Source organism: Cynocephalus volans, chromosome 11 (assembly GCF_027409185.1).
Source record: "Cynocephalus volans isolate mCynVol1 chromosome 11, mCynVol1.pri, whole genome shotgun sequence".
NCBI classification, from domain to species: domain Eukaryota; kingdom Metazoa; phylum Chordata; class Mammalia; order Dermoptera; family Cynocephalidae; genus Cynocephalus; species Cynocephalus volans.
This window is the reverse complement of record NC_084470.1, coordinates 58,225,294-58,246,361: the sequence shown is the minus strand read 5'-3', so window position 1 is coordinate 58,246,361 and position 21,068 is coordinate 58,225,294. Positions and strand designations below refer to the sequence as shown.

General features: G+C 44.6%; 1 protein-coding gene across 19 annotated transcripts in view; it reads left to right on the top strand.

Moving 5' to 3' along the window:
* The window catches only part of MAP4 (microtubule associated protein 4), a 191,962-nt gene that overhangs the window by 166,967 nt on the left and 3,927 nt on the right, over positions 1-21,068 (top strand). For 6 of the 19 annotated variants that reach the window (XM_063114719.1, XM_063114724.1, XM_063114717.1 and 3 more), the window contains 9 exons: positions 2,484-2,590; positions 3,544-3,759; positions 6,789-6,972; positions 7,598-7,657; positions 7,780-8,072; positions 9,577-9,690; positions 11,760-11,852; positions 18,269-18,350; positions 20,247-20,359. In XM_063114719.1, the coding sequence (XP_062970789.1) occupies positions 2,484-2,590; positions 3,544-3,759; positions 6,789-6,972; positions 7,598-7,657; positions 7,780-8,072; positions 9,577-9,690; positions 11,760-11,852; positions 18,269-18,350; positions 20,247-20,359 (1,262 nt within the window). The remainder of the gene's footprint in view (positions 1-2,483; positions 2,591-3,543; positions 3,760-6,788; positions 6,973-7,597; positions 7,658-7,779; positions 8,073-9,576; positions 9,691-11,759; positions 11,853-18,268; positions 18,351-20,246; positions 20,360-21,068) is intronic. The other 13 variants (XM_063114728.1, XM_063114735.1, XM_063114722.1 and 10 more) reach the window with 6 other exon arrangements.

Below are 21,068 nucleotides of genomic sequence, written 5' to 3'. Positions count from 1 at the left end.
AAGATGAAATAGATAACCAGGATAAACATTAAGGGAATTACATTTATAATTTAAAATCTCCTGTAAAAGAAATCTTCAGCCCAGATGGTTTCACTGGAATATTTTGTCATATATTCAAAAAATAATTAATGATTTTACATTTAGGGAACAGAACACTAACTCATTTTATGAGGTCAATATTATTCTTATACCAAAGCCAGATGACAGAAACAAAAAAAAAAAAAAAAGGAAACTTCAAACCAATATCTTTAATGAACTTAGATATAAGAATTTCTAACAAAATATTAGGAAATCACTTCCATCAATATATGAAAAGAATTATACACAATGACCAAGTGGGGTTTATTCCAGATATGCAATGCTGGTTCAATAATCAAAAAGATAAAAATAAATAAAAGTAATCCAGCATATCAGCAGTCTAAAGAAAAATCATAAACAGAGAAAAATCTAACCCCTATTCATGATAAAACTGTCACCAAACTAAGAATAGAGAGGGAACTTACTCAACTTGATAACATCTACAGAAAACCTACAGCTAACATCATACTTAATGATGAAAGACTGAATGCTTTCCCCCTAAGATTGGGAACAAGCCAAGGATGCCTGCTCTCACCGGTCTTATTTGACTTAGTAGAGGAAGTTATTATAGAGATGAAGAAAATATTGGTAGTTGTCAAAGATTTAGGGATTGGAGAGAGGCAGGGTGCCTGTGGCTGTAAAAGGGTAACATGAACTGGTTTTGACAGTGCACTGTATATATGCACAATGTCAGCGTTGGAGGAGGATGGGCGAAGGGTACACAGGACCTCCCTATACATTTCCTCACAACTTCCTGTGAATCTATAGTCATTTAGCTTTCCCTACCTCCCCAGTTTTGTGTCCCATTCTCCCCCACCAAAAAAGATTCGGTTACTGTTGTTTTGTTTCCTCATGATCCTTCCAAGATCCTTTAAAAATGCATATACAAGTATATTTGTAATAGTATATTTTCCCCCATCCCTTCCCTAGACAAATGGGTTTACGTTATACATACTGTTGTGTGCCTTGCTTTTTTTCCCACTTAATGTTGATCATTCCATATCAGTCATAAAAGATTTTCTTCATCCTTTATTTTATTTTTTCAGATTTAGAGATTACATTGATATTTCTGCCATGATACTTTAACCAGTTTTCTGTTAAGGGGTTTGGGTTGTTTCAGTCCTTTGCTTTTCGAAGCAGTGTTCTGGTGAAAACCTTGCATATTTGCCATTTTGCAGATGTATAAGTACACCTCTAAGATAAATTTCTAGAAATTGGACTTGTGAATTAGAATTTATGTGCACATGTAATTTTCAGAGACACTGCCAGACTGCCCTGCCTATGGATTGTACTAGTTCACATACCTACCGACAGTGTATTTCCCCATATTATTCCCAACAGTTATTTACAGGTTTTAGGACTTTTGACAATATGTTAGGTTAAAAATGTCATTTCAGTGTGGTTTTAATTTTCATTTCTCTCATACTTTAGATTGGACATCTTTTTGTATTTTTCAAAAGACATTTGTATTTCTTTTTCTATAAACTATTCATATTTTTTGGTTATTTTTCTGGTGGGTTGTTGGCTTTTGTAGAATTGTTGATTTGTAGAAGTAATTTATATAGTAAGCTCTTTATCTTTGATATGAGTTTCGATTTTTTTTTTTTTTTTTTTTGGTCATTTGCCTTTTGACTTTAATTGTAGTGTTTTCTTGCCACATTGAAGTTTCTTCTTTTTCTTTACTCTAACTTACCTTTTGTTGCTTCTGGATTTTGTGTTAGGTAGGTCTTCCCCACACCAAGGTTATAAATTTCTTGGTATTTTAATGCTTTCAAACGTAGCCCTATTAAAATCTGGAGTAACCTCTCCACAGAGAGGAGGCTATGCTGCCTTAGGTGGTAGACTTTATTTCTGATCCTGGGTCTGGTTCCATGGGTGTCCTTGGCCTTGTTGAAAATCTGGGTCACTGCTAGAACTAGATCAAGTTAATCTCACATCCTTCATAAAGTGGTTCTTTACAGGGAAAGGAAATAAGGAGAGGGTATTGGATGATCTTTTGGCTCTTACCCCATCACAGCAACCAAGAGATAGATTCTGTTAGAAGAGGTTTTTGTCCCCTGTTTGCTCCGGGAGCCTAGTGGTTGGGTGACAGAACCTTGTTGATGGTCTCCAGGGAAGGGAAACCAAACTGGAAGGGCCATTTCCTTTCACTGATCATTTGTGCAAATCCCATTTAGATTGCTTCTCCACAGGGACAAGGTCCTTGATTCCCAGGAATCTAAAACTGTCCTCTGTCACAATGAAAACTTGGGAGTCTTGTTCATGTTTTAACAGCATAGCCCTGTGGATTTTTTTCAGAATGACGTGCTAGTGAGTGGTCTGTCTCTGCTAAGCCTTGCATTTTCAAATGGGTGTGAAAAACATTTGCTTAGCTTAATTCCCACCACCTCCCCACCTTCTCTCAGGAATAGCCAGGCCAGAAGAAGGACGACCTGCAGTGAGTGTGACCAGAAATGACATCACCACACCACCAAACAAGGAGCTCCCACCAAGCCCAGAGAAGAAGACAAAGGTAGGTGCCAGAATGGTGGTTATCTTCTACTACTGTAATTTTTAGAAATAGTATCTTCTGCTATTATTGCTTGAATCATGAATGAAATTTCTTTTTTCTGAGCTATTATGAGTCCTTCCTCAAGTTTGGACATGCTTAGAAAATATCTTTTATTCCCATTTTACTGTAGTGGCCTAACCAATACTTTAAAATTTCTGCATTTGACTCTGCTACCTTATATATCTGTAAAAATGTTCTATAGAGATTGTTTCTGCTTCCCTTAACAAAAACAACATAAAGGACAGTTGCAGAAGTATTCTGAAGTATGGGCCGGCCCGTGGCTCACTCTGGGAGAGTGCGGTGCTGATAGCGCCGACGCCATGGGTTCAGATCCTATATAGGGATGGCCGGTGCGCTTGCTGGCTGAGTGTGGTGCAGACAACACCAAGCCAAGGGTTACGATCCCCTTAACAGTCAAAAAAAAAAAAGTATTCTGAAGTAGATCCATTGTTAAAGTGGATAGCTCTAGACACTTACTGCTACTTCTTACAGAGGTCAAATGTCACACTTTACGATGTGGCTGATGCTGCTCCATCAAGATACAGGTAATAATGGCATAATCATCTGCTGATGATTTTCTTTATAGAATTATTGCAGCCACCAAGTTAGTTAATTGCTTAAAGCTACTACTGTATTTAAATCTTCAGGTGCCCAACTGCTGGAATTTGTGGCACTGTCATCAAGAAACAATTCTCAGTTTTCTTTAACTGTATCCTGGTGTCATTCCACTGTTTAGTGAGCTCAGAAGAAAGGAATGCTAATTTTCAGTTGCATCTGTCCTCATTGCCTATAATTTTACTTTGAATTGTGCAATTTATACTTTTTTTAATTTGTTTTTATTCTTGTCTGTGTGTTTGATGTTGACCTTTAAAAAATAAAAATAAAAAATAAAAAAACCAACAATCAACCTAAAGCCTTTGGCCACCACTCAACCTGCAAAGACTTCAACATCGAAAGCCAAAATACAGCCCACTTCTCTCCCTAAGCAGCCAGCTCTCACCACCTCTGGTGGGTCGAATAAAAAACCCATGAGCCTTGCTTCAGGCTTAGTACCAGCTGCCCCACCCAAACGCCCTGCTGCCGCCACTGCCAGGCCTTCCATCTTACCTTCAAGAGACACGAAGCCAAAGGTAAGTAGTCGCCTGAGTACTGTGCCAGGGAAAAGTTTGCTCCTCAGAGTGTCAGATAGACAGCTCTTGCTGCTACCAGACAACGGAAAACGGCATGGGAAAATGGAGAAGGGTAATATGAAAATCAGCTTGGGAACCCACTGATGCAGCCTAACATTTTGAAGACCTTTTAAACTTTTTACCTTTCCTAGCCCTGGTTGGAGGCAGTATTCTTTCTACTTTGGTTCCTCCTGTTTTCTCTGAACTACTCCTTATTCTTTACCTATTTAAGCACTTGTTATCCAGTTTCCCCTACTCCATATATTAATCAGATATTCTTTTTTGGTGTAATTCCCACATCAAATTCAATTCTTTGTCTTTCTCTTGAATCATCCTGCGGAAGTGAATTTTGCCCATCACTTTTGTGATATAACAGGCTCTTCCAGCTTATCTCAGCATGTTCTAGCATCATGTAATAACTTACTTTACTTTTGGCATTAAGCTACTTCTCACTGGGCTACATCTGAAGTTTTCCAGTCTCCAGTCACCCACACTTTCTTTAATGCCCAGAAAGTGGTCTCATTTGGAGCAGCATTTGCTTTGCAGAACTGTTCCAGGAGTAGAGGGTGGGTGGAGGCTGTGGCTGTCTTCCTTGACAGCTTGTTTTATTCAAAAGGGCCTGGAGGTAAGCCTGTTGATACTTTGTAAATTGAACATGGGAAATAGATTCCTATGTCAAAATGTCAATGTCTTAATTTAATCTTGTAAAGAAAACCGGTAGAACCTAGGAAATGTAGTCTAGGTTGAAACCCTGGCCAAGAAACTAAGAAATCTTATCATAGAATAGGAAAGATAAAATCTCTTCAAACTTTCTCTCTGATCCTCACCCAGTTGGCTGCTTTTCTTGATCTTTAGAAAACAATGTATTTGAATAAGAGAGCAGAGAGAAGGTGACTGGAGCCCTGGCTGCAGGTCAGGTCGGGCAGATAGAGGAGGGTGTTGGGAGAAGAGGGAGGTATCTAGTGAAATTACACTCTGTAATAGTAATAAAAATGAAGTGTGCTGTACTCGTTTCTGATATACATTAACTCCTTTAATTCTGTCTCCTAACCACCCGTGATGTAGATGTTAGTGTCTTCATCTTGAAGATAAGAAGCTTAAGCTCAGTTAAATAACCTTCCCAAAGTTCAGTGCTAGTAAGTAGCAGAGCCAGAATTGGGGCCTGGGTCTAACTCCATTGCTGATGCTCAGGGCTTCTATCAATGCTGTACTTTAAGGCTTTTTGCCATGCAGCTTTTAGGCAGCATTTCAAGATATAGCTGACCTAAAAGAGGTGATCTGCATTATAATTATTACTGTTGTTGGTCCTTTAGATAAGAAACAGATGGAAACATTTTGAGAGACTGTTAAAAACTAAACTCTATTGAAATTATTTTTGTTCTCATTTTGGTAGAAAGATTTGTAGAAGAAAACAAAGAGGGAGAAGAACCTATTCAGGAAAAAATAAGTAGATCTGTGATTCTGGCAGAGGAGAAAATATCAATTGAGAAAGAGCAGAATAACTCCAGTATTATAAGGGCAGGCTGGCTCTGTAGCTTGCTGAGGCCAAGAGCCTGACATCTGAAGGACATCATATCCTTCGGTAATTTCTATCCCAATAATTTTTTTTTACAACTTATTTTATCATTATTACTATTACTAGCAAATAATAAGACTACATTAGATTATTCTGAATCCTATTGATAGCATTGAAAATTTGAAAGAGAAACAGAGAGCATCTGGTTTATTCCTCAAATTTTAGAGCAGTCATTCATTCACAACTTCTCAGGTGAAAAAAAGAGAAAAAAAAAATTCAGAGCAATCAGAGAGGGAAACTCTCTTAACAAAATCCTACAGCATGTTCCCGACAGAGCTGGTAGCAGAATGAATTACCTTGATTCCAAACTTAGGGTTCTTCCTTACTCCAGCCATACTTAAGGCCTCTGTTTGTAGAAATAGTCTATTACTCTGCATCTGCAGAGTTAGACTTTATTTGATTAGATGCCAGCCCTTGATTTCTAAGTACTTCCTTGGCTGATTTTCCCATTTGCTTTCAGTTCATAGCCGTGATACCAATGCCTCTGTTAGTCAGGCCTTCCCTTTCTCTTTGTCTCTGCGCTGTCAGAAACCTGTCATCCTCTAGTCCCTAACATCTCATGTTATTGAAGCTGGACTTTAGTGATGCTCTGTTTTAATCTCCTTTATCCCAACGAGGGAAAAAAAGCTCAGAGAGGGTTAGTGTTTTGCCCAAGAACACACTGCTAGGGACCGGACTAGGGCTGGAGCTCAGGCTTCTGACCCAGATTTGGCCAGTAGCCTTTCCATCTGCAGCTTTATCCTGTTCTGCATTCTCTGGGTGTATGTTAGCCCGAGGAACGGCTGAAAAAAATTTTTTTTTTTTTTTTTTTTTTAAAGATGACCGGTAAGGGGATCTTAACCCTTGACTTGGTATCGTCAGCACCACGCTCACACAGTGAGCCAACCGGCCATCCCTATATGGGATCAGAACCCATGGCCTTGGTGTTATCAGCACCACAATCTCCCGAGTGAGCCACAGGCCGGCCCCGAGGAATGGCTGAATTTGACTGAGCATAATTTTTACTTTTTGTGTTTTTTATGTGTTTATTCAATCTTTCTTTGGTCAAATATTTAATACATTAGGTTTCATTACACACCCCTGAATATGAGTATGGAATGCAGTAAATCCTGAGGTGAATGTAGATTGTGATGTGATGCACTTTTCAGGGCTGCTCATTCTCTCTGATTCAGGTTGCATTGAAGTAGATTGACTCCCTCTTTCCTGACCACACATCACACAGCATCCTACATGGCCAGTTTCTCACTGCCTGGAGGACTTTGGTCTTAGAGCCATATAAATTTTCCTGTCAGTAACTGCTAAACCCACAGTATCCCCTGTTCTCTCGTGTCTGATTTTATAGAACAGTCCTTTGGCATGACCTCCTGGGGCTATTGCTGACCTGCAGTTCTCACTCTCTCTTTCCTATTTCCAGCCTGTTGCTGAGGCAAAGGTTCCTGAGAAGCGGACCTCACCATCCAAGCCGGCCTCAGCCCTAGCCCTCAGACCTGGATCCAAGAGCACCCAGACTGTTCCAAAAGCCACAACAGCTGCCACTCTTGCTGCAGCTGGGCCAAGCAGTAGGAGCCCCCCCACACCCCTGCCCAAAAAGCCCACTGGTGAGTATTGCCTATCCTTCCTCCCATGGAAAGCAGTAGATAGGAGAATTTGGCCTTGGCTTTGCCCTAGCCATAGCTCTAACCAGCTTCTCAGACAGCTGTGCAGATCTGCTTAGGTACCAGTCCTTAGGGGGGTGCATTGAACAATGGCAGCCTGATGGGTCCAGTACTTAACAAGTCTTGATCTCCATGTGAGCTTAGCAGTTGTGTGTATTCAAAAAATCTTTAGTGAAGGAGACTCTCATGAATTCCCAGGTAGAATTTACTGTCCCTTGCTTAATGTCTCCACAGCACCCAGCACATTGTGGTGATGGTCTTACATGATGATAAGAAATAGGCAATTCAATTCCATAGGCAAGTATTGATGACCTACATCTAAGGCCATGTAAAAGGCATTGTCAGGATATAGAGGAGAATAAGATACAGTGCCTGGCCTTGTATGCTACGTAACAGCACAGTCTTTACACTGCTATCTAATTTACTACTCTATTTCCAGAGACTAGGACAGCTCCTGGCTCAGAGTGACATTCAGTAATTGTTGAATGAATGATGAATTTCAGTGTGGATGAGTCATTCAATATGTCAGTTTGTTAAAGGTTATATTAATAAGTATATGTTTGTGCAGCCATTAAGACTGAGGGAAAACCTGCAGACAATAAGAAGATGACTGCAAAGTCTGCACCAGGTAATACCCTATGCCCCACTTTGTGGAACTTTAACTTGAACCCCCACCTCTTCTGGGGCTTTAAGATTCCCATTTTCCCTCTCTGCATGAACACTTGCTATCTCTCACTCCTACCTTTGCAGCTGAACTAAGTCACCCAAAGAGCACCTCCACCAGTTCCATGAAGAAAAATACTACTCTCGCTGGAGCAGGACCCCCGGCGGGGGTGGCTTCTACTCGAATCAAGTCTACCCCCACGCCTCCCCGGCCCTCCATGCCTCCTCCCACAGACAAGAAGCCCACTTCGGCCAAGCCCAGCTCCTCTGCCCCCAGACTGAGCCGCCTGGCCACCAATGCTTCTGCCCTTGACCTGAAGAATGTCCGGTCCAAGGTTGGCTCCACGGAAAACATCAAGCATCAGCCTGGAGGAGGCCGGGTAGGTCCAGAGAGTTTGGGATTTTGGGGGGTTTTGGCATGCTGGCCCCTGTCACATTCAACCACTTTCCACAGGCCCACCAAAGAAGTGGGGCTGTTAGAACATCTGATTCAGCATCAGGGAATTTCAGCCTGGGTTCCGTAGTGGACTTTGTGCCCCAGCAGCAGGGAAGGGATGGGCTGAGCTCTGGGCTTTCTCTTCACATCTCAGTCAGAGGGGCTTCTGTCCTGTATGTTGGAGTTTGGGTTTGTGTTTTTGTTTGGAAGTAAAGGGATTCTTCTGTCTTACAAAAGAAACAGAGGAGGCCTCAGAGACTCTGAGAGGATGAAAGATACTGGACATGAACCCAGCTTTTCATCATTCTTACTCTACATCATGAGTGTTGGGATAGGCAGAAGGTGGAACCCCTCTTAGTTCCACAACCCATGACCTGAGTGGGGTGTCTGTGTTCTCTTATGGCCTGGATGAGTTGTGCTGCAAGCCTCTGGCTTTTTTCTCAACAGGACTGCATTAGATATAGTGACAGACAAAGGCACGTCAGGCCACAGCAGCGCTTCACTTTAAGGATTTCTGGTTGTGTGAGTCCGAGAATTATTTGTTAACTCTTAGCAACCATAGGGACTCAGTGTGTGAAAGAGGTGGTGGCAAAAGTCCATCTGAGAATGTTTCAGTCCCAGGAGTACTAACCAGCTTATCTCCTGCCTCATTTATAGGAGATAAGCCATCTTACCTCCTACAGCACTAAACCACCACAACCACCGCCCAGAGTAGGATACTTATATTGCTTCAGTCCAAAGCTGTTAAAACATTGAGGAGGGACAAAAATGAGACAGAATCCTTGTACAGTTGGAAGACACTGGTGGCAAACTGAGATCCATCTGGGATGAGGGCTTAACGTTGCCTTTGGTGAGGGATGGTAGCCCTCACGTACCCAGGCAAGCCTGTGGGGCTGTGCTGCTGGTGGCCCATCCCCACCTCTCTTTGCTCTTCTTATGCTTTCATGGTGCAAAAGCTGCAGGAGATCTTGGAGGGGAATTGAGTAACTTGCTCTAGTGATTGACTTATTTTCTGTTCCAGCATAACTGAAGAGTATGATACTTCCCATCACCAATAGTGGTTCTCTGTGACCATGGCACCTTGCTTGGGGCATATCAGAACATTTGAGCAGGAGGGCACTGTGATTTGAAAATGATAATCCCAACATCCTCTCAGAAGAGAATCACTAGTTTGGCCCTATTAGCCTTTCTTTGTACCTTTTCCTGTAAAAGGGAACTTAATCTCTTCCCCGTATCTTGAGTCTGCAGCTGTTCTCCCAGTGGTCCTCTACTTGGGGATCTCTGGCTTGGTCAACCCTGGGAGATGTGTGTTTTTTCGTACGAGCAAGGGTAACCTGCTTCTGCCTGGTGGCCTGGCCTGGATTCGAGTCCCCTACAGCCTTCCCTTCTTGACATTTGGGTTCTTACTCTCTTGGTTTGAAACTTGCCCTCCCTCTATCTCTATCCAGGCCAAAGTAGAGAAAAAAACAGAGGCAGCTGCTTCAGCTCGAAAGCCTGAACCTAATGCAGTCACTAAAACAGCCGGCCCAATTGCGAGTGCACAGAAACCGCCTGCTGGGAAAGTGAGTTTTATTTAGACTTATCTCTGGAAGGTAAAAGATGAGAAGATATTTCTTCCAGTCACTTTCCCTTCTATTGTACTTTTTTCCTGTCCTTAACTAGTTTCTACTTCTCTCCCATGTTCCCTTCTCTGTATTTGATGACAGAGTTGGGAGCCCATTAGCTCTTTGGGGACTATTTATTCAGCTGGATAAAACATATCTAAAAACTTTGTGACTTCCTTCACTTGATCTGAAACACACCTGGTATGCACACAGACACACGGTGCACCCAGCTTCTTCCTCAGTAAGACCTGGCAGTGGTAATCTTCTAGCACTTGGAACCCTGGAGCCCCTGTGCTTTAACTGGAGCTAGAAGGTCCCTCACCTAATGCAGCATGGGTATGGAGATAGCATCATTTGTCACCTATAAGAGGTCACCTCTTAAATGAAAGTTAAGATGCTCGTTCCCCGTGGAACCCACTTAGAGGGAATGTAACATCAGCTGGAGGGCAGAGGTCCACCTAAGCTCTAGGTTCTTTCCCTTTGCCTCCCCTGGAACTGGGCCCTCCTACCTGCTGTGGGACACCTTTCTTCTTTAGCTGTGGCAGGTAGGTGGGCCTCTCTGGCCAAGGGCTGCCAGAGAAGCCTGAGCTGCAGCTGTTAGGGACCAGGATGGGAAGTGTCAACCCGAGGACCTCATACAGTAGGGGAGGTGAAGGCGACAGCACTGTGGCTTCTGGGTGACTACTAGAGGTCCCGTTGGTCTCTGCATTCAGACAGGGCTCATTAAGAAGTAGTTTGCTAAACAATTATTCATCATTCAAGTTGTGGAAAAGGCAAGAAATGACAAGGTACAATGAGGTGTATGGATTTGAATTTGTCAGGGTGAATTTCTGTACTCTGTAGAGTTCTTTAGTCTGGGGACTGCATCATTTGCAAAGAGCCTTTGGCTCTGTAATGAAGGAAGAAAGCTAGCTAGCAACTATTCCTTCTTGAGAAGGTCCAAAAAGAATTCTTTGTTCCAAACCTTAGTGTTGCAGAATTCCAGAGGGAAGCCATTCATCTACAGTACGATGTGAATGTGTCTCCAGGATAGAGTTTCACTGTAGCCCTGCATAGGGCCTGTTCTCTTTGCACATGAAACTCATAGGGTGCAGGATAAGGCGGATGCAAAAAGATGTTTTACCCTCAAATCAAAAATAAGTCTAGTCCTCGGGCCGGCCCGTGGCTCACTTGGGAGAGTGTGGTGCTGATAACACCAAGGCCACAGGTTTGGATCCCTATATAGGGGATGGCCAGTTAGCTCACTTCGGAGAGCGTGGTGCTGACAACACCAAGTCAAGGGTTAAGATCCCCTTACTGGTCATCTTTAAAAAAAATAATAATAATAAGTCTAGTCCTAAACCTTTCTTGTACTGTGCTTTTTGAGCCCTTGAGACAAATGGGCTAAGTATGGAAGCTGTTGAGGCTGCAGCCTGTGCTCCCCCTTGTGTCCAAGATTCTGTGTCTATTTACATTTGTTTATGAGCAATGTCCCTTCCTTCCTGTTAGTATCAGATCTCTGTTGTTAGCCAGCTGCCCAGTGCTTCTCAGAGCAGCCTTTGCTTCTAAGTGTGGGTCTGGCTTGCAGCAATTCCAGGCTCCAGATTTAAGGGAATTGCCCTCCTTGGGTGAGGACAGGTCCAGATGATCAGGAACCTTACAAAGAGGAGCCAAGGACACTATGCCCAGCTCTTGGGGAGTGAGCAGGACAAGAAGGTGGAGCCATGCCTGGGTGGGCAACGAGCCTGCTACAGTCTGGGCCTCGTGAACTACAGCCCAGCCCCCAAGGAAGTGTGGTGACAGCCATGTGGCGCTTTTGCAACATCTACTTCTGTCGTTGTGTTTGTTCATGTTTCCCCTCCCCTTCTTTTTCTTTCAAATTCCTTTTCCTGTGCTTTTCCACACCTGTTCTGCCAAAGGAGGGGGCGGAGGTTTAACAGCACTCTTTGTTGGTCATTGCGATCACGTGTGGACTCACTGCCTGCCCTGTGTCGGTTCTAACCAGCCCTCTCCCTTTGTGTTGTTTTTTCTGTTCTCTAACACTCCAGGTCCAGATAGTCTCCAAAAAAGTGAGCTACAGCCATATTCAGTCCAAGTGTGGTTCCAAGGACAATATTAAGCATGTCCCTGGAGGTGGTAATGTAAGTATAAGCTCTGGCCAGTGGGCATCTGAGGCATAGCCCACTGTGGGGTGCACTGGGTAGAGGGCTACCTGCCCCTGCAGACAGGACCACAGTGCCCTGGGCTGGGGCTTTCTCTAAGTAGCAGACTAGTGAAGTGAGGGCAAACCTCAGTGCTCAAATGTGTATAAACTGTGTGTGTTTCTGGTGAGCCCCTAAACAGCACCCTTCTGACACCCACCTGGTATCTTTTCATCCATGCGGTGAGAGGTTTTGGGTTTTCCTGCAGCTATGTCAAGAGACCTGGACTGTGGGCAGCGGTCAGCAGGAGGCCTGTTGCCCATCTTGTATCCGTTCCTGGGATGCACATGTCTGTCTGCATGCCCATGTGCACTGTGCAAGTCTCTACCCTGAGACAGATGGCCCCATCTTTCCAAAGTCCATCCTCAAATCTTTGTCATTATAAAATGAGGGAATCATTATAATCAATATTTTTCTTTTTTTCTGCTTTTTCTTTTATCTTTGTTACTCTCCTACTCTCTTTTTTTCCTTTCTATTTTTTCTCCTTTTTTCTCCCTACCTTCTTCTCCCTTTTCCCTTTCTATTCTCTTTTCCCTATTTTCTTCTTTTCTAATTCCTTCTTCCTTTTTTAGTCCTCTTTCCCTCCGTTTATTTTTGTTCCTTTCCCTCTTCCATCCTAACATCCTTCTTTTATCATTCTGCTGCTCTGTGCCAGCTCTACAATCTGTGTTGAAGACATAGGTGATTCCAGCTCACAGGGAGGTTCAGTCTGTGGGGAGACAGGGCAAAATATGATTGTCACTTAGTATGTAAAGAACACCCAGTGTGTTTTCCACTTGTCCCTGTGATAGAGCCCAGGAAGTTGGGAATCTACAGAGTTGTGCCAGGGGCATGTTGGGGAGTTGTCACCCACAGCCCTTGCGCTCACTGCCTCTCTTCCAACCTGAGGGAGAGAGCCCATCCTATCTCAGTTTCTCCTGCGTTCATTTCGTTCCTTCTCCATACTGACCTGAGCTGGACTAAGTCCTGCTCCGCTTACCCTTTTCATTTTCAGACTCTGTTCCCCTGCTCCTAAGATGGTTGTGCCGTTCTGCCCATGGCCTACAAACAGCTCTCACCCCAGCAGTTCTGTTGTGAGGAAGGCAGCTGGAGAGTGTTCCTTCCCCCTTTCTGCTCCTTCATAGTCATCTCCTCACTGGGGGCTCTTCCTGGCCTGGGCAGAAACAGCAGCCTTTGTACTCAGAGTGTGCTTGACCAGCTTGGTAGTTGGCCAAACATTACCAACCTGGCATGGGATTAGCTGAAGTGCATGAAACTTTTGAGGTGGTGTGATAGAGGTGATAAAGATTCAGCCTGGGAGGTCCCATGGGCACTAATCCTAGCTTTTCCTGTCACATCTTTGGCCTGGATGAAAACAGAAGGTGTACGGGAATTCCGAGGGAATTGGGGTGTGTGTATGTGTGTGTCTTTTGAAAATAGTCATTTACCCATCATCTACTATGATCTTTCCACACTGCCTATACATGACTTCAAATGAGATTTTCTTTTAGGATGAATGTACTTTTGTAAAAGCATTTTGATTTTAGGAGGCTTCCTTAAACAGAGAGCACTAGGAAACCACTTGTGAGCAGTTTCTAGGTGGGAAGATGAGGGTAAACAGCAGCTGGCCACAGCCTGGACTAAGGTGCTTTACTTCCTTCCATACCCTCCATCAGCCCCTCCAAAGGACACCACAGTAAACATGCAGTTTAAAAATTGTGGGCCCGCTATACAGACAGAACATTACACACCCATCCCCCACCCACAAACACATACACACGCATACCCACATTTAGAAATTCTGCCATTAACCATTAGGATGAGAGGCTTGGCGCAGGATCCCAGGTAGTGCTCCAAAAATGCCCCCCACATACACATACGAGGGCCAGAAGGACATCAGGGAAGAGAAAGGAGTGATGTGTTAATTTGTCAATGTAGCAGCTTCTTCTGTGCCATGTCCCAGTTAAGATTTTGTGTAATGTAATGTAAAGATTTTGTGTAAATATGTGTAATGGGACCTGTTGGTAGCTCCTTTCAACAGCATATTTTGGTATGTGCAAAAGGCTTGCAGGTCCTCACAGACCACTGGGGCAGCCTGTATAAACACACTAGCAGAGCAAGGTGCACTAGATGCCATGGTTGGTTGTGTGCCAAGAAGAGGACCATGCAGAGACGGGCACGTTTCTGCCTGGCAGGTTTCACTGAGAAGGGGATGTTTGGGCCAGCCTATGAAGTGGGCACACACCCTAGGCTAGAGAAGCAGCACATGATTCCCTAGAGTGGAGGCAGGTGACCAAGGGAAGAAAGAAAAGTGGGGGAAATTGTCTGGAAGCAGATTGTAGAGTCCTCCACATACTAGCCTCGGGAGGGAGAGCTCTATCTTAGAGGTAGTGGGCCTCGTTAAATGAGTGGGGCTCACATAAGCTTTCTAAAACTTTTTGTTGTGAAAATTTTCAAACTTACATAAGTAAAAAAAAATAGTAAAATTAACTTGATGTACCATTTACCCAGCTTCATTTACTGTCTACATGGCCAATCTTGGTTTATCTATATATGCCCACCCTAATTGTTTTGTTCAACAGCTGGCCAGTACTGGGATCCAAACCCTTGCACCCCAATTATTTTGAAGTCAGTGCTAGGTATATCATTCATCTGAAAATGTTTTAGTATATAAGTTTAAAAGATAAGGAGTAGGCTGGCCAGTTAGCTCACTTGGGAGAGCATGGTGCTGGGAACACCAAGGTCACGGGTTTGGATCCCCAAACCGGCCAGATGCCAAAAAACAAAACAGAGATAAGGACTCTTTAAAAATATATATTTTATATATATTATATATACATAGATTGATACCTCTATTCATGTGTATTAATATTGCATACTAATAATGGTAATAATTATATGTATATATAATATAGAATCTATTCTTTTAATCTTGTTCCTTTTACTCTACAGGTCTCCCCTCCGTCTTTTTTTTTCCAGTAATTTTCTTTGATGAGTAAACTGAATTGTTTGTCCTGGAATCTGAATTGTACTGATTATAAACCGTATGGTTTCATTTAATATATTCCTTTGTCCCTTAATTTTCTTTAAATTGATTCAGGTTGAATTTTCCTCCCACGTTTTGGCAAGATTTTAGTAGGTAGTGCGTTTTTTTTCTATCAGGAGGCATATTCGTATCTCATTCTTCTGGTTGTCTCTCTTTTTGTGGTCTTGGCAAATGAATACTGTATTAGTCCGTTTCTGTTGCTTATAACAAAATACCTGGAACTGGGTAATTTAGAATGAAAATAAAATTTTTTGCAACAGTGACAGCGATAGCAGGGTATCACACTGTGAAATAGCAGAGCAGAGAGAGTAACCTCCTCATTCACTCTTTTTTTTAAAGCCCTAAGATCCATGCCCCTGACCACCATCTTTAATCCATTCACTACAGTATGGTCTTACAATCTAATCATGTCTTCAAGGCCCTACCTTTCAATTAGCGTAATAGGATCTCCCACCCTCAACAGTTACCCTGGGGATTACATTTTGGGGGTACATTCAACCCAAGGCAAATACCTAGACAGGTGAGTTCAGTAGAGGTGCACCACGGTTAGCCTCTCGTTCTAGCATTCCTTGTCCATTCATTAGCTGCAGTACATCTGTAAAGCGAAACGTCCCCTCTTCAACTCTTTAACTGAGAACTAGGCAAAAGGTAAAGAAATGGAGGCTTCAAGTGTGGAACACTGTCACCTTCTGTTAACTGCTCACGGATGGTGCAAGATGAGCTTGTCACCATTACTTCAGGACACATGGTGGGTGGTTTAAGTAACTGCCAGATATTTGACTAGGAAAAGTACACTTTCCTCTGTTCTCCCTATGAGCAACAAGAACGGGGGCGGTGGGGGTGATTATGGATGAGGCCTTTATGGCTCTCTCTTCTTGAATTGGCCATTTCTTCCACTGACAAATTATAAACCAAATACCTTGTTCTAACCCCAGATAAAGCATTTACAGTGGTTTGACCACCAACTCTGTAACTGGTGAGTTCTCCTTCCCATCAATACATAAGAGGGTACTTCAGAAAGTTCATGGGAAAAAGAAAAGTTCATGGAAAGATTTGTATTATCTTTTAATCCTATTTTTCCCCAACCTTTTTTTTTTTTTTTTAATAAAAGTGACCGGTAAGGGGATCTTAACCCTTGACTTGGTGTTGTCAGCACCACGCTCTCCCAAGTGAGCTAACCAGCCATCCCTATATAGGGATCTAAACCCATGGCCTTGGTGTTGTCAGCACCACACTCTCCCAAGTGAGCCACGGGCCAGCCCTTCCACAAACTTTTTGAACTATCCTCATGTTTAGGAGGCCTCTGTAATGTATCATAAACTTCTTCCATGTTGGAGATACCTATAAATATCTGTGGAATAATCTATAGATTGAAGAGAAAACAAAAAAATTATGCCTGTCCAGGGAAAACTGTAGCCTTTTAGAAAGGTGAGACAGAGTAGAGGCTGTGTGTTTTCACAATAGTAGCTACTCTGTAAGTGATTATTGGACACATGAAGCAATTACTGTACAGTTCATGATGGTACCCTTCAAGAGATGATGGGAGGAAGAGATGGACTGAAGCTAGAGCCTTCCAAGGCTTTGGAGAGGCAGGCTTTGAGCTGTGCCTTGAAGAGAGGAGAATGTAATGGACTTGCTAGGTTAGGAAACAGCATGAGCATAGCTTTCGAAGCAGGAGTGAGAGTGACCCAGGTGAGCTGACGATTGTGGGTAGTTAAATGTTCCTGTCCTTGGGCTGTGAGTGGAAATATGAAAATACAGAAGACACCATATCTGTCCTCTTGTAATATGGTAGAGCGGAGACCACATTTCCTGATACTGAAGGAAGGAAGACAAGGCCCAAGAGTGGGGCTAGCTGTTTAACAGATTGTGGTTAAACCCCACTAGAACGCTGTGACACCTGTTCACAGGGGCCACTGCATGAAGGAGTTGATTGTGTTGGAAAGCCCGACTTCCACAGTACCAAAGCAGAGCTGGGCCACTCACAGGAACCCTGAGGTACCCATCCGGGAACCCAGAGAGCACTCCTGTCTATAGATAATGTTTCTTGATTTAAAGACATGCCATCAGTCCTGGTATCCAGTTGTTTTTCCAGGCTCCTACAGGACAGACATTGATGAAAATCTGTTGGCTAATTTAAAAGCAGGACCAAGTAGAGAGTCTCAAACTCCAAGGCATATGTGTACCGTGATTCATTTTGGATAAATAATCTTGAAAGGCAGTTCATCCTTTTGATTATGAAAGAATGTCAGCTAAACAAAAGGCCCTATGGGGAGGCCTGTAGGGAGCAAAAAAGCAGAAGGGGCGTAGTCACTGCAGATGTAGAGCTGCAGGCTGCAAGGGACAGGACTTAGGGGGAGACATACCATTGTGCCCAACAGTGCTTTTCCACTGGATGCTGGAAAGAGAGCATACTCGGGGGAAGGGGAGGGTGCGTGTCACACATTCATAAGCACGTGAAGAGTTAGCCTTAATAACAACCAAAGCGACCAGAGTGAAGCATTTTTCTATTACAAAGTAACAAGGTTTAGGGCTTGCCAGTTGCTCAGTTGGTTAGAGCAAGGTGTTATAACACCAAAGTCAAAGATTGGGATCCTCTTACCAGCCAGCCAGAAAAAAAGAAAATTAGCAAGTTTTTTTCTTTAATAAGAATATCCAGTGCTGGAAGGATATGGTGAGACAGAAACACAGAAAGTGGAGGTATCAATTATTGTTGCATTTCTGGAAAGCAGTTTGGCATTAAGAACCTTAAAGCTATGAATCTTTGACCAGGTAATTGAACTTCTGGGTATCTTGCCTGAGGGAGTCATCAGAGCTGCAATGAATTTTATAGTCACAAAGATACTCATTGCTGCCATGTTTACAGTAGTGAAACATTGGACAGGGAAAATGCACTGAAAAGAACTGGCAGGAGATAAGTCAGAATGTTACTACAGGCTTCTCTGTGAAAGGACTTGATGTGTAAGATTTTGAGGCAGAACAAAAGGGACATTTCAGGAGAGCCTTGATGTTGGTTTTTGGACCAGGAAAAATGGGATAACTGTCTGGAGGGTATAGGACAGGTCTGGATGGGAGGCCTGCACATGGGTAGGATGCAGTGGTTTGGCCTGGCTGGAGGTGGGGTCAGAAGTAAAGAGCAGAGCCAGGTGGATCAAGGGCTCTTTTAAGCACTTTGGGAGGTGATCCTGACCTTGAACTGACTAGGATATAGGGGCTTACAGAGAGAGAGAAAAAATTTGAACATGGAGAAGATTACAAAGGTAGCATGGGTTTGGCCCTGACAATATACCTTCTCTGTGAGGCAGTAATTTCTTCCTGTTCTCCTTCTCAGGTTCAGATTCAGAACAAGAAAGTGGACATCTCTAAGGTCTCCTCCAAGTGTGGATCCAAGGCTAACATCAAGCACAAGCCAGGTGAGTGGCACCTCCCTTGCCCCCCGGGACTCCCAGAACCTGATATTCCTGTCACAGGCCAGCTGGGCAGCCCTCTGACTGGGGAGGGTTTCGTCCCTGTGCCTTTATCCCGCCATCAATACTCAGGGAGCCACTTCCCACCCAGGACACAGTACAGTCCTCAGTCCCTGTCAGGGAGGAGGAGTTAGGTGCTGGCCCCTCAGTTCGAGGAGGAACAGTTTGTAAAGGCTGCTGTTTGCACAGGCATTCTCTTGAGCACCTGCTGTGCACATGGCACTGTTGACCTGGACCTAAGGGAGAGATTCACTGTAGGCTGAGAACCTGGGTCAGCCTCCCAGATAAACATTCCAGGAGCTAATACTGAAGGAGCTCTGTAAAGAGTGGTGGTCGGGACTTACCTGGCAGATTCAGGAGCAAAGGATGTTCCCAAGCAGAAAAGCATCAGCCACTAGCCCTGGCAGGAGAATGAGTGGCATTCAGTAATGCTGCTGGGCACGAGGACATGAGTCTTGCAACTGAAGCCATGCACTTTCCTTTCAGCAACACAGTTGGTCCAGTGTCCCCACAGAGACCTCAGAGCAGAGCTTGGGCTCTTGCCTTGGCTATCGCCCTGACAGCCTCGTGTGTCCTGCTTTCCAGGTCTGCAACAGATTTGGGGGTAGAGAAGTCTCACTGCAGCAGTAGGCACACTGTCTGGCAGATTTGGTGTCTCAGAAGGTCAGCCACCACAAGCCAATTAGGTGAAGGCAAAGAAAACTCCCTTCTTGTCTTGGTAACGAGTAGGATACATTTTAGAATGTGTTCCATTTTAAAAGATCAAAACAGTTTGGTCTTTAACTATCCTTTTTATTTTTAATCTGGAAACTCCACTCTTGTGAGATACCTCCTTCCCTAATGACACTAAGTAATTTGAGGTGTCGTTTTTGCCAGGGCTGAGTGTGTGGGACACCTGCAGAATTCAGCCATAAGCCAGGTGTTGAGGTTTGTGGTGGGAGCTGAGAGGAGATGGAAGAATAGAGAAGGGCTCAGAGGGAAGCCAAGCTGCTGGGCCAGGGGGTGGGGTGCTGGGCGCCCAGTGAGGGCAGTCTACCCTGCACCCTTGCCTTGATCTCGTGGCCATGCTCTGGCCAGTGAACTCTGAACCTTACCTTTGGGTACAGGTCACCTTCCCTCTCCACCCCAGCCTGAGGGCTGCCTTGGTTCATGTCTGCCCTTTCTCAACTCACAGTCCTAAGGCCACTCTCCTTCATTTCACTACAGTGTGATTCTGTTAAAGAGCTCGGACAAATGATATTCACATCCTGTGCCTGTCAGTCACTACCTTGGTGGTGACTTTGGGCTAGTCACTCTCTTCTCCAGCATCAGTTTTAGTAGCTGTGAAACAAGAGTTGTGACCTTGACAGGGCATTTATGAGAATTCAGGGAGGCTGGCTGTGCCTGAGAAACACAACACTATGTGGCCTGGTTAGCTAGAGGGTGTTGTCACACTGCCAAGAGAATTAGATGCAGTCGTTCACCTAGGTTCACGTAGAGGGTTCGCCCTGGAGGCTGTGCTCTGCACCCCAGATCTGCCCACGCCTGCTCAGCAGCTGTGCAGGCTCTGGCCTGGGCTGGTGGGAAGGATGGCTTTCCTTCTATGTGGGGGTTCCCCTACTGGCTGGCTGGAGAGATTGTCTCAGCCTCACTTTGATAGCACTAGCCCTTTTTTGATAAGCATGTTCACTGTGTCTCTTCATTCGTCCTTAGAGCCACCAGGAAGCAGGTCACATTTTCCCCAGTTCTAGATTGGGCACATAGCCAGTCCTTGGCCAAGTTCAGATTACTGTTCCAGGCTCCTGGCTTTGCCTACAGGGGTGTTTCTGCCACCCTTAGTGACCAATTCCTTTTTGGTTCCAGGTGGAGGAGATGTCAAGATTGAAAGTCAGAAGTTGAACTTCAAAGAGAAGGCCCAGGCAAAGGTGGGATCCCTCGATAACGTGGGCCACCTGCCTGCAGGAGGTGCTGTGAAGGTAGCATGTGGGTCACCAGGGGGACACAGCTGGGGAGGGGTGGGGACTACAGCTAGGGTCAAGGCCCTGGCAGGTAGGTGTCTGTCACCGCCCCTCAGTCTCTTCAGGAGTCATGTCTTTACTCACACCATTGCTGTTTTCCATCGTCCATCATCAGTCCTGATTGAGGCAGGATAGGTGAAGAGGCCCCAGCCTAGCCACCTCTCACTTGTCAGCAAGAGGCAGAACCTTGCTCCTGAGAGCCATGGCCCTCACTTCACAAGCCCATCCCTGCCATTTTCAGTGGGACTGTGAGCCAGGGCCAAGATCACCACAAGGCAAGTGGCAGTTCTGCACACACAGCTCTCCCCAGCTGTCTCATGGAGGAGGACAATGTAGGTACCTTCTCCATGTTGGGCTCCATTCCCAGCCTGGGAGCAGGATAGCACATATTCAGCTACCAGTGACAGCAGGCCCGGCGTTGCCTCTGGACACTGCATCCGGAGGGCCTGCCATGGCCTGCCCCACCTGGGGCTCTGGGAGAGAGCTCGAGTGGCAGAGCTTCCCATGCTCAGGACTGGCTGGGCCTCTCCTCCCTTCCCTCCCTCTCCTCTCTCCTCCCTCCCTCCTTCCACAGTACTGTGAGACCCTTTGTGTGCCAGGATGCTGTCTGTCCTTTTCCCATGTCATTGGCAGGAAGGGGGACCCATAGGGGCAGCATCTTGCAGGC